We start from the raw sequence: 12,359 nt of genomic DNA on the forward strand, positions 1-12,359 counted from the left end.
TCTGTAGGTTAGAAGTCTCACTGAGCTAAAACGAATATGTCAGAGAGGTTGTGTTTCTTTTTGACGTGCTAGAGAGGAATTCATTTCCTTGACTCTTCCAGCTTCTAGAGACCACTCACATTCTTTAGCTGGAGACCCCTGTTCCATCTGCCACTACACATTTCTTACCTGTCTCTGATACTCCCGCCTTCCTCTTATAAGGACCCTTCCATGAGCCCCCCTGCACAATCCATGGTAATTTCTCCTTTTCAAGGTCCTTAACCTTAATCACACCCATAAGGTCCCTTTTGCCATGGATGATAGCATTGTCAAGTTTCAGGGATTAGAACGTGGACATCTTTGGGTGGGTGGGGGAGCATTCTTTGGTCTGCTAGGTGGCTTTTCGTGGCTTGCTCACTTTAAAGTCAGAACCTAGAGATCCCCCTGCTTCTGCTTCCTGGTCCCCTGTGGTCTCCAAGACACCACACAGCTGGACCAAGGGGTCAGGTGACCATTGGGTTATTTCCATGTGTCAGCCACCAGCAGGCCCATCCTCGTTCTCACAGCTTTATGGAGTCCTAGGAAGTTACTATTACTAGTTTGTCTCAGAGCTTAGAACCGAGGGACTTAGGATGTTGGTCATCCAGGTTTTTAAAAATTTTTTTTTTTTAATGTTTTATTTATTTCCAGGAGAGAGAGAGAGACAGCGTGAGCAGGGGAGGGTCAGAGAGAGAGGGCGTCAGCAGGGGAGGGTCAGAGAGAGAGGGAGTCACAGACTGAAACAGGCCACAGGCTCTGAGCTGGCAGTCAGCACAGAGCCTGACGCGGGGCCCGAACCCACGAACCGTGAGATCATGACCGAAGCGAAAGTCAGATGCTTAACCGACTAAGCCACCCAGGCGCCCCTTCATCCAGGTTTTTTAAAGGGATGTGTGTATTGTTTCAAGAAAGCACAGAGGGCAGCCTCAGCATGGGCTGGTGTGTTCTCCCAGCATTTTTACTAGGCTATAACTAAGTGAAGTGGAAAGGATGATATATATTAAATATCCTAATAGGACAGGTTATTTCTACTTCCAGCATGGGCAATAAAAGAGATGGCACATACAAATAAAAATAATTACAGTATGTGGTGTTCCTTTACAATGTGCAATCAAACTCATGAACCGATGACTTTCCTTATTGAATTAAGGTCCACCTTCCATTCAGATCTATTAACAACATTCACAAACCATTGTTATCTTGTCAATGGCATCTTTAATTAAAGACTCCTCTGGACCGTTCTAATCACTTCACATTGTGAGCTCACAGGGTCTTCAAATATACCTTGATTAAAGTGATGGCAATTTTTATTTATGCATATTTGTTTGCAGACCAAGAGGGCGTGAGGTGGAAGGAACGGTAAAGAGCATCATATGGGGAAATTCTCTCTCAAAAAAAAAAAAAAAAAAAAAAAAAAAAAAGCAGATCATAAAATGACAATGTGAGAATTGAGAATTCTCCCTCTTTTCCCTCTCTCTATTCTTCTCTTCCCCTCCTCTGGTTTTGGGGGTAATGGCATGATAGTCTAACCTAAATGACTTTGTGAAGAAGCCATTGTGATTTCACCACAGTCAAGAGCACAGTCTTTAGCTAAAGGTGCATTAACCCTTCTAGGCTATTAAGATACCATTTGATTAACTGCCCGTTTGATCACACTGCATGGCACTGGTAGCCTGAAAGAATGTGTTCCCAAATGGCAGCAATTTGCTCCCATTGCACTAGCGCTAAGAGCACCTTTGCTTGTTACTTATAAAGCCTTCCCTCCTCAACAGCTCCCTCTGCCTGATAGAGAGTTCAATACTGCCAAATCCCTCTCAAGGGATAGATGGTTGCCACTCTGATTCTTCTAATAAAAATTTCTAAAACTCACTTGAAGCAACAGGCAGGACTCCAGTTTATGCCCGAGCATTGAACACAAATGGTGACAGAAACAACTTATTCCCTTATATCCATCACCATCTAGGGAGAAAAGCCTGACAAAGCTCATTCAACATGGCATAAGCCACCTGTCCAGCTTGACTGGTCACTGATCTCCTAATATGAACAATGGCCCATTGGGGTCCAATGTTGGACCCATATAACACGTCTCTAAGGTAGAAGTCACAGGCCACAATGTTATGAGAGATAGAAGTAGACTCAAAGCAATTGATGCAGAGAGTCCTTCATTTCTTCATGAGGCTCTGGTTTTAGAGTGAGCACTTACTATGTTTGCTTCACCAGATTAATCTTTCCTGAGTCTAGAAACTTAGTAGCAGTCAAAAGGGAAAAGTCCAACATCATTGGGACAGACTAAAGCAAATCCAATGGGTGGTAGAAAACTTGTTATTTATGTAATTAAAAAAAAGGGGCACCTAGGTAGCTCAGTTGGTTAGGCATCTGACTCTTGATTTTGGCTCAGATCATGATCTTGCAGTTGGTGGGATTGAGCCCCATGTCAGGTTCTGCACTGACATAGCGGAGCTTGCTGGGAATTCTCTCTCATCCTCTCTCTCTTTCAAAATAAACAAACATTTAGTGAAACAAGGCTAAGTGAAAGAAAATAATATTGAAATGTAGCATCTGTAGGGCACTTTATACTTCACACGGGACTTCTCATATATGACATCACTTTATTGTCCCTCACCAAAATCCTGGAATGCAGCTAATAATAGGCAAGATCTCTAGATTATAAAATTGAGGCCCAGAGAAAGAAAATGACTTGCTCATAGCTATGCAGGCTGTAGGTGACATGGGGGGATGGAACATAGGCCTTGTGAATCCGTGTTCTCACTCTCCTCCATCTTGTTTCGGAGTAGTCTTGATCTCTCAGGTGATGCCAATGATGGAGTCTGTACTACTTTCCTGACAAGTTATGTATGTTATCAGTTCACTTCAATGCACACCATGATTGGCAGATTCTTACCCAGCTAGGGGGGCAAAGAAAACAAAGGCAAGCAGAGCTTTGCACATCAGGTAGGCATAGTCCATGCCTGCTATCGTGACATTTTGCTGTCACTGTATTGCTGTCACACGCTCTGGCCCAGAGCCCCACATGGGACTTTTCTGTTCAGCGATTGTCTTTTTTCTTGGTTATAAATATTATTTTTTGCCTTCTGTTGATTTATTCTTTCATCAATTTCCTTTCTATCCCCTTTCTTGTATATCCAAGGGCTGTGTTTACTCCCTGGAAAGAAATCCAAAGTGGCTCCTGGTGCAACTATTATCACAAACTCTCAGGTGACCTTCAGCTGGCAAATCTCTCTCTACTAGTTAATCATCAGTTCCCAAGGCAGAATTCTGGGAATTATCTTCGACTCCTTTATCTCTTTCATATTAACACTACCCACCCCTGCTCCCAAATCTCTTGTGCATGCCAAAGACAAGGACACTCAAAAGTAGAGTGACTATAATTTATTGTCCAAACTCAGATACTTTTGAGGATGAAGAAGGGAGTTATTAATAACTGTGCAGGCAAAATGGGGCATATTTTCATTATGCTTACAAGGAGGGTACTGATATAAGGAAGACTTGAACTTGGGGAGATAAAGCAAAGATAATATATGGGAAATGTATATATGAGCAGCTTTCCTGAAGCCTATGCCTTCTCAACACCTATGTGCCAGGTAAATGTCAATTTCCCCTAAGCAGCAAATAAGCCTCTACATGGTCTAGTTTTATTACTCTTCCTTTTATATTTTGTTGAGATTTGCTTAGTTTGAAAATATATGATGCTAGTGTCTTTGCACATTCTATTCCCTTTGACTGGAATGACTTTTACTCACTTTCAGTTTTTAAGTCAGTTGTTACTCCTCTTGCAAACCTTCCCTGAACCTTTAGACAGAGTCCATCCCTTTACTCCTGGTCACCATTTGTTTATCTTTGTCACCACATGTAACACACTGCAATATCATCAGTGGTTTGATTAACTGGGTTTGCTTTGGGGCTTCATCTATTATGGTATTAGGGGGCACTAGTTTTCCTAGTACAAGTTGACCCTTGGATAATACAGAGGTTGGGGGGCCAATCCTCACACAGTTGAAAATCTCTGTGTAAGTTTGACTACCCCCAAACTATTAGCCTACTATTGAGCAGAAGCCTTACCCATGACATAAACAGCTGATTCATATGTGTTTTGTATGTTACATGTATTATATACTGTATTCTTACCATAAAGTAAGCTAGACAAAATAATATTAAGAAAATCATAAGAGAAAATACATTTACAGTACTGTACTGTATTTAGAGAAAAAAACAGTATATAAGTGAACCCGCACAGTTCAAACCCATGTCATTCATGGGGTTGGCTATAACTGCTAATGAGTTTGCTTAGTGGAAATGCTCATGGTAGCAGGTACCCTTGAAGACTACTCATTTTGATTCTGTAACTATTAAAATATTTTATTTACTAAACAGATGAGACCTGAACACCATTTTAAAAATGTAATCATACATCGGGTTCAAAATTCCACCCGCATCCCCCGTACCCATGCACACAGACACACGTGTCCACACACTCATGTACACATACATACACAGGGCTCTAGATGCTTGGTCTGGAGGTAGGGAGCAGACTGTCTGTTCCCTCGTGTGTTCCCTCATCCATGATCTTATCCCTACAGCATTGTGGTAGAAAGGAGGGATAGGAGAAAACACACCATCTCCTTACATAACTGTCTGTGGCAAGGTGATACTATTTTCTTAGATGACTTAAGGTAATCCTTAATGGCTTCAGTACAGATAGGTGGTGACTATCTGTACTCCAAAAGACCTCCCTGACAGAAGGTGCAGGTTCGTGGGATTGCAAACAGTTGCTGTTACATATCTGCGGTTCCTCGTGGGTTTCAGTTACTTCTGCCAACTGCCCCCCATCTGGCAGCATCTTGGCCCTGCTCTCTGACTTCTTTGCCTCACAATGAAGTAGCCCCTGGAAAACCTGTTTTCAATCTCACTTAACCTCCCTGGCTAGAGTTAATCCTCCCTTCCCCCTTGGGAATATGGCAACCTGGGAATAATTCCCCTCTCTCCTGGGCTTTAGTGGCACAGAACAAGGCAGCAAACGTACAATGAGAAAATCAAGTATTAGTGTCCAGTGCTCCTGCACATGACCCAAAGTTTGGGAATAATTCTCTTGGGGCTCCTCTCTTTGACTTTGGTGGAAGTGGGGGCAGCCATTTTTGAAACCTGTATTCTTGTAAAATGTGACTTCATATTTTCTTATTATCGGATACCTGTACATCTGAAAAATGTGACATTCCCATTCTATCAATAGGAAGAGAGAGGACATGGTGTGCAAGTGGGTTGGGGAGCAGTGGTATCCATGCTGATGAAATGATGTTTCTTGGAAGGTTCTGCAGGGAGGTGGGAAAATTAGCTTTTGGCATTATAGCTGGAATAGCTCTGAAATTAGAATGTTGGGGGCACTTCTCTCCCTCTTTTTATAAATCAGCTATGACTTTTGCCAATTTTAGAAATACAGAAAAAGTCCACTGTACTCCCAAACACCATTCTGCTACATATATACAACCTCTGTCCACCACAACCATCTACCTCCAGCAGAAATAAACTCCTTAGAGAAGGGATCGTATCTTATCCTGCCCCTCCATGCCAGAGACACTGGGGGCTTAACAGTCGTCGACTAAACTAAGCTCGAATATTAATTGTGAAAACTTCCAGAAGCCCCCAACATTTTTACAGTGAGAAGATGCAGTAGTTTGTGCTTGAGCTGGGGGATAGCTTGAGACAGAACCTAGTGAGTAAGTCCCCCAAGCTGGAGAAGGTGAATTGATGTGCAAATCCAACCAGAAGCTTTTAGCCAGGTTTTCTCCCCTGGGGCAGGGTCCTGACCAGTTATCTGGGTGTCAGTCAGGGTAGAGCCAAACCTCTTGTTCCAGGAACTGCTGCACTAATCGCAGGAGCCTGGTGGCAGGGGTTTCTTACCCTGTGAGAAATCAGAGAACTGGGGAAAGTAAATGGGGTTTCCTCCATTACTGGGACAAAAGCTTTGAGAATGGCCTCAAATGTCTGCTTTAACAGAAACACTGATCCACTACAGATTTGTGTCTTTAAAATTTCAATATTGCAAGTAGGGCCATACATATTCAGGTTTCTTTGTACTTTTCTAGAAATGAGGCCCAGCAGTCTATGGGTGTTTCTGAGTGCTGACAGCTTGTCAGGCATTATGCGTGAGGGTGTACGTGTGTGTGCACGTGTGTGCTGTCCTGCTGTCAGGGTGGCACAGCTACTGGAAGCCATTCCTCAGGAGTGGCTTCCACCGCAGTGTTTAATTGTGAGCCATTCCTGGTGGAAAGACATTCTCTTCATTTCCCAGGGTGACTTATTGTGTCCCCCTAGTCTTGTATTTGATCTTACCTCATGTTTTGCTATTAAAACCATTGCACCATCGAGGCACCCTAAAACAGGTAATGTGTCATCACCCCACCATGTCCACTTTCTGATCTCACCCCAACAAGTACCGACTGGCCCATACTATTTAATAGCAAAGCAAACAAAAAAAAAAAAAAAAAAGAAAAAAAGAAAAACTGGTTGAAGTACTCTATCTGGGATGAGTCCAAATGCCAAAATATACATCCTTTTGTAAATTCTTCAATAAGATTACTTATATTTCCAATTCCAGTTTATGCATTTGGTCAGGGATAGCCACATGACAGTGTAATTGGAAAAAGAAACGAGTGTTTGCCTTTGATTTCATTTTATTGCTTCTTGGAAGAAAGCTCCATATAATAATTTTCTGGTCCAGTTCTCTACTCTCCTACTATGGGGTGGGGCAGGGTACCAGGCTGGGGGACGGGCAGAGGGATGGCTATGCTGCATCGATACCATTTTCTTACTGTAGTATATGTGGGGGGGAGTCTCTGAAATGACATTTTTGATTCCCTTGTTGAAACACCTTCATTTTTTAAAGTTTATTTATTTTTTAATTTTGAGAGCGAGTGAGTGTGCTCACAAGTGGGAGAGGAGCAGAAAGAGAGTGGGAGAATCCCAAGCAGGCTCCATGCTGTCAGCACAGAGCCCCACATGGGGCTCAGTCCCATGAACCCTGAGATCATGACCTGAGCCAAAATTGTCAGACATTCACCCAACTGACCTACCCAAGTACCCTCTGGAACACCTAAACTTTATAAAAAATTATCAAAACCTGGTCAGAGAGGATGAAAAAGATGTCCCCCAGAAAACTCCTGTAGACATGTAACAACAACCCCAGATTCTTTCAAATTGAAGTTTGGGAAGAGAAACGTGCTTTCTGAGAATGATCAGTGGTGGTTTATTGCCCTCCAAAGGGGGCCAATAGTAAAGGAGGCTAAGTCCAGCATTGAGCTAGCTGTGTAAATACCTAGGATCCCGGTGGAGGAGCCCGAGGATTCTACCAGCAAATACTTCTGGCAGCCCCAACTTCATGCTGTTGCCTTTCTGTGAGGCTAGTCTAGTTCCTGTGATGTTACTAAGCATCCTCTAATTTGTGAGCAGGGCAGTATGTGAAACCTAACTCTGTGTCTTGTCTATGCCAGGCCTGGAGCATAGCTGGAAGGAAGTGGCTTAAAACAATGACTTAAAAGCAGGGAAATATATCTAGATTTAGCCACTCTTATAGACTTCTACCCTCCCCCCTTGTATACTATAGAGATAATGGAAAATGTATCCTGGGCCTGGAACTCATTGAGGTACTGCCCTTACACCCTTCTTTGCCTGGCTAATCTCTATTGATGTTTTGGAATCAGGTCAAGTGACATCTCGGGGAAGCCACTTTCTCCACACCCCATTTGTAAATCCTTAGACTAGACTAAGGGGCATTCTCTCTTTTTTTTCCATTCCTTTCTGTGAGAGTCCCCCACTGAATTGCAAAGTCATCACTGTCTTCACAAATTTGGGCCCCTCCCTGTCCATTTCATGGTGTATTTCCATTATTAGACACAAGTCTTATCTCTCACCAAACATGCCTTATTAGTTTCATGGCTAATATACCTAATTATCCCTTAAGGTAGGGAATGTGACGTCATGTCAAAACACATTGTAAGTCAGACAATTTTGTTTTGATGCCTAGTCTTGCTACAACCTAAGTCAGGCTTACTAACTTTTCTTGGTGTTAATTTTCAAATCTGTTAAGGACTGATGTGAAGATTAAAGCATATACTGTAGGTAGGTAGAATGCTGTGTCAAATATAAGTGCAGCAATCAGGAAAAGAACACCTATTTTCTATTTTGTCATCTTTTAGATTTTTGTATCACGGTGTTTCAAGTAATCCCACACTGCCCCTATAAGCCAGAGACCAACTGTTTTTTAGACAAGGACACATCTGAGTTACAAATGGTTTTATGAACTTACCTAAGGTCACATGGATAATAATGAAACTAAGATCTGAACCCAGCACCCCTGATGCCTAAGCTCACACGCCTAGCCACTGAGCTCAGGTGTTTCCTAACATTGTGTCTAAGATTCAGCAATTTAGTGGGACTTGTTTCCAGTCTTTGTTCTTTCAATTCTATAATGCAACAAAGCAATTTACCCAATGTCCTTCTAAGGAAAGTTGAACATGATCCTGCCTTTTCTGCCTTGCTTAATTTTCCATGCTCACACAGACCAATTCCAGAGGATGCCTCTTTACAGGGGCCAAGAGTTATAGTGCAAAGTCAGAAAGCTGTTTCCATGCAGTCTCACACATTAGGAAGAGATGGCATCCTTTAGTTTGTGAGTATGGAATTGTGGTCCAATATCTGGAAGTCAAATCCCAGCATAGCTGGTAAGGTAACATGCCCTTGGAAAGCCGCTCTGCTTTTTATAACCTTCATTTTTTTAGAGTTTTATTTTATCTTCTCTACAATTGGTCCAAAATCCTCTTCTTTTGAACATTACAGTAAAGACCAAATGAGTAAAATGCATGGGAGAGCACTTTGCAAGTTACACTGGAACAGAGGTAATTACTACTTTTCCAGGAATGCAAAGTCTTTGGCCACCAAACCATTTAATAGATATGTACAAAAAGTCAACAGTTAATTTCCTAAGCATTATGAGCAACCAAAGGTCCAGACTGCTGCACGAGGTTGGAAAAGATTCATTAAAATGGTTGTTCATGTCTGAAAGTATAGACAGAGCAGGGACACTGAAGAAGAGTGACATCATTCCATTCAATGGAAAGTACAGAGTCCTCTTGGAGGCTTCCCAGAAATAGAAGTAGGCCCTCCCAAGAGAGACGGGTACATTCACTTCATACAGTGAACCACCTTGGCTAAAACCTACCCAAATTTCAAAATCTAACCATCGGAGCCTATTCGAATATAGGGGATTATTTTAAGTCTGTGATTCATTTCTCACAGACCTATCTCGGGGAATCTGGTACTGAATTTGGATCAATGATATCAGTGACAGTTCCACTAAGTCATCAGCCTGCTATCCCCAGGATGTAACTCAGAGAAGAGCAATAGACATATATCCTCAATAGGAAAATGGAATGGACTTTAAATATGGCGTAGAATTTGGAAGACTTGACTGCAATTCTGCGTGTGCAAGTAGTGGAAAGTCAGAGGTTAAGGAGACAAAGCAGTGATGCTCCAGCTTACTATGAGCACAAGTTCAGAATGACAGAAAGGAAGCATAAGATGAAAGTGATTTTTATGTAACATTGCAAAGTGGCCTTCTGATGAATCACAGGATTAAAAGTTGATGAACTTAAGATCCGAGCAGCCTCCTGGTAGGGATGGAAAAAATTCACCAAGCTTAAGAAAAGTTGTAAAAAGGCATTTGCTATCTTTAGTGGCTTTATTTATTTATTTATTTATTAGTTAGTTAGTTAGTTAGTTAGTTAAGATTGCCAAGGTAGCTAAATGAGCAGTAGCCTGGAGACTGGTCATTTTCTTAAGAGGCAGGAACATCTGGGAACATTTTAGCAACATAAAAAGGAATGTGTGCTTCTTACAATTGCATTTTATCCTCAGTTTAATAGGAAAATGCACACCTCCCAGATCTGACGTTTTGGATGAACTATTCCTGCTTCTGTCTATCTTCCTGGACAGTGATAATAACCTCATACCTTAGATCCTGATGGAGAAACCAAACTGGTAACCTTAACAAAGCTAGTAGTGGTCCAGCAAGTGACCACATCAGGCCAAACCTATTTCTCCTTCTTATTTTATAATCAAGTGGTATTTCCCACATAAGTCCTTGTCTGTTTAATGCCTGTTGGCACATTCTACCTCCAACCTCTTAAGCATCAGCTTCTAGTAAGAGATGGGGATTGAGGTGAATTGTAAATTGGATGCCTTGAAAATGTGCACTAGTGCTAGGTTGCTTCTCATGTCATGAGATGGAAGACACGGAGTTTTAGAGATAGCTCTGAATGTAGACTCAGTGGATGGACTATAAGGAAGGGAACAGAATGTGGAGGTGAAAGTTTCCGTAAGGCCATGATTCAGGCAGGCTGACTGGATTCTGCCTCATCCTTGATTTTTGCAGGATCAACAGCATATGTATAAGGGACCCTGACCTAAGCTTTTAAATCTATGATTGCTTCTGTAAATCAACTGAAGGGATAAAAAAGAGGTGATTCTTATACAGGAAACTCCCACGTTTCTGAGATGCCCAATAAACTCTCCAACTCTTTCTCTGCCTTGGTTGCCTCTGTGTGCACATGGAGATGTTTAGACAACAGCCTGCCTTCAGGCATGCAGGTATAAGGGATCTAGTTCTACGGGACTGAGGAAGTAGCAAGGCCTATTCGTGAACCCTCTTGAGAGCCTTGCCAACAGCCATCTAGTGGAACTTTTTCTTCCATTCCATCCCAGCTCTCTCGGGCAGAAAGTTAAAACCACTGGGCACCAACAAATCCTTTTGCAGAGATAGCTATCAGAATCTGTTCAGACCATCTGTTTCTCTGGCTGTTTTTCCTTCATGTGCTCTTTGCTCACAACAACAACAACAAAATCTAGTCTAAAATAATCAAGATGTTAAGACTGAAAATGCCAGAGGTACATATCCAGTTTATGAGAGAAACTGCTTCCTAAAGGAGTGAGGTTTATCTTGTGCAGAGGAAAGCAAGATTTCTACAAATATTATACTTGCGCTAAGAAAACAACCAACTACTTTACATTAAAAGACTGTGACAAGATTTGTATTTGGTTATGGAATTGAATTTAATGCTGCTGAAATCTGTCAGATTTGAAAGCTATTGCCACATAGATGTTTTTTTACATGGAGGAAAATTAGCTGAGAAATCGTCTCTCAGCCTGGAGCAGGTCTTCTGCTGACCCGAAGGGGTCACAGGTCAGTCATTCTCAGCATATGTCTGCCACCAAACAGAACCTCCTGGGATGTTTTCTGGGGTTTTTATTTTCCCCCTCTTGAGGAGAAAATAATGTGAGGCAGTGTCTATGGACAGGCCCTGCTAATGACTTGCCCACCGATTCACTGTTTTCTTTATGATGTCTGTGGTCTAGATTAGTTATCCCAAACTGCGGAACTGGCTATGTGTGTTTTCATTTTAGCCAATAGTTTTCCAACTGGTTTTCCCCCTCCATACAGCCAAGTAACTCACAAATCTTAGCTACGCATCTCCAGGTCAGATTATCTTAACAAACTTGAGATTCTCTGCAGCAGCGTTATCCCCTATTTAAGATGTCATTATTATGCCACCCTTCACGGTCTCTCACCTGGGTTCACCTTGGTTGATGGACATATAAATCTCCCAAGAATTCTCTTCTGGAATGGCACCGTGTGGTATGAGTAAACTCACCCCTAAAACAGAAAAAGCCAAGAGGTTATTTGTAGAGTTTCCAATTATCTTGAAGCACGCATCTGAGCACCGTGAGGTGCTCACACATACAGTACACAAATCTCATAGCAGTTTATGAAATCCTGATCATCCTTGGGGAGTTTATAGAGTCCAAGATAGTAATGGAGAAAACGTGGTTTCCCAACAGTGATGTAAAAGAGGAGCATGTGATTTGTCTATGTAGTCAAGATAGTGTTTTAGTTAGGGTCTTCCTACCTTTTTTTTTTTTTTTTACATTTATTTATTTTTGAGAGACAGAGCATGACCTGGGGAAGAGGGGTAGAGAGAGAAAGAGACACAGAATCTGAAGCAGGTTCCAGGCTCTGAGCTAACAGTCAGCGTGGAGCCCGACACGGGGCTCAAACCCGCAGATTGTGAGATCATGACCTGGGCCGAAGTTGGATGCTCAAATGACTGAGCCACCCAGGCAACCCTCTTAGCATTTTTTAAAATTCTCTTAAAAGATTGGGGGTCTGGAGACCAGGCACTAGCAAACTATCTGTGAATGTAAGAGTTTATCAGTGTATCAGTTAATCTGCTGCAAAATTTACAAATGTATTGCTGTGTCTTCTCTCTATCCAG

At 42.0% G+C, this 12,359-nt stretch overlaps 1 protein-coding gene across 1 annotated transcript in view; it reads right to left on the bottom strand.

The window, feature by feature from the left end:
* The window catches only part of UNC5D (unc-5 netrin receptor D), a 236,217-nt gene that overhangs the window by 48,028 nt on the left and 175,830 nt on the right, over positions 1 to 12,359 (bottom strand). Inside the window, exon 11 of the mRNA XM_077760653.1 lies at positions 11,656 to 11,740. Coding sequence (XP_077616779.1) covers positions 11,656 to 11,740 — 85 coding nt within the window. The remainder of the gene's footprint in view (positions 1 to 11,655; positions 11,741 to 12,359) is intronic.

The sequence above is a fragment of the Crocuta crocuta genome, unplaced genomic scaffold, assembly GCF_008692635.1.
Source record: "Crocuta crocuta isolate KB4526 unplaced genomic scaffold, BGI_CrCroc_1.0 scaffold546, whole genome shotgun sequence".
Taxonomy (NCBI): domain Eukaryota; kingdom Metazoa; phylum Chordata; class Mammalia; order Carnivora; family Hyaenidae; genus Crocuta; species Crocuta crocuta.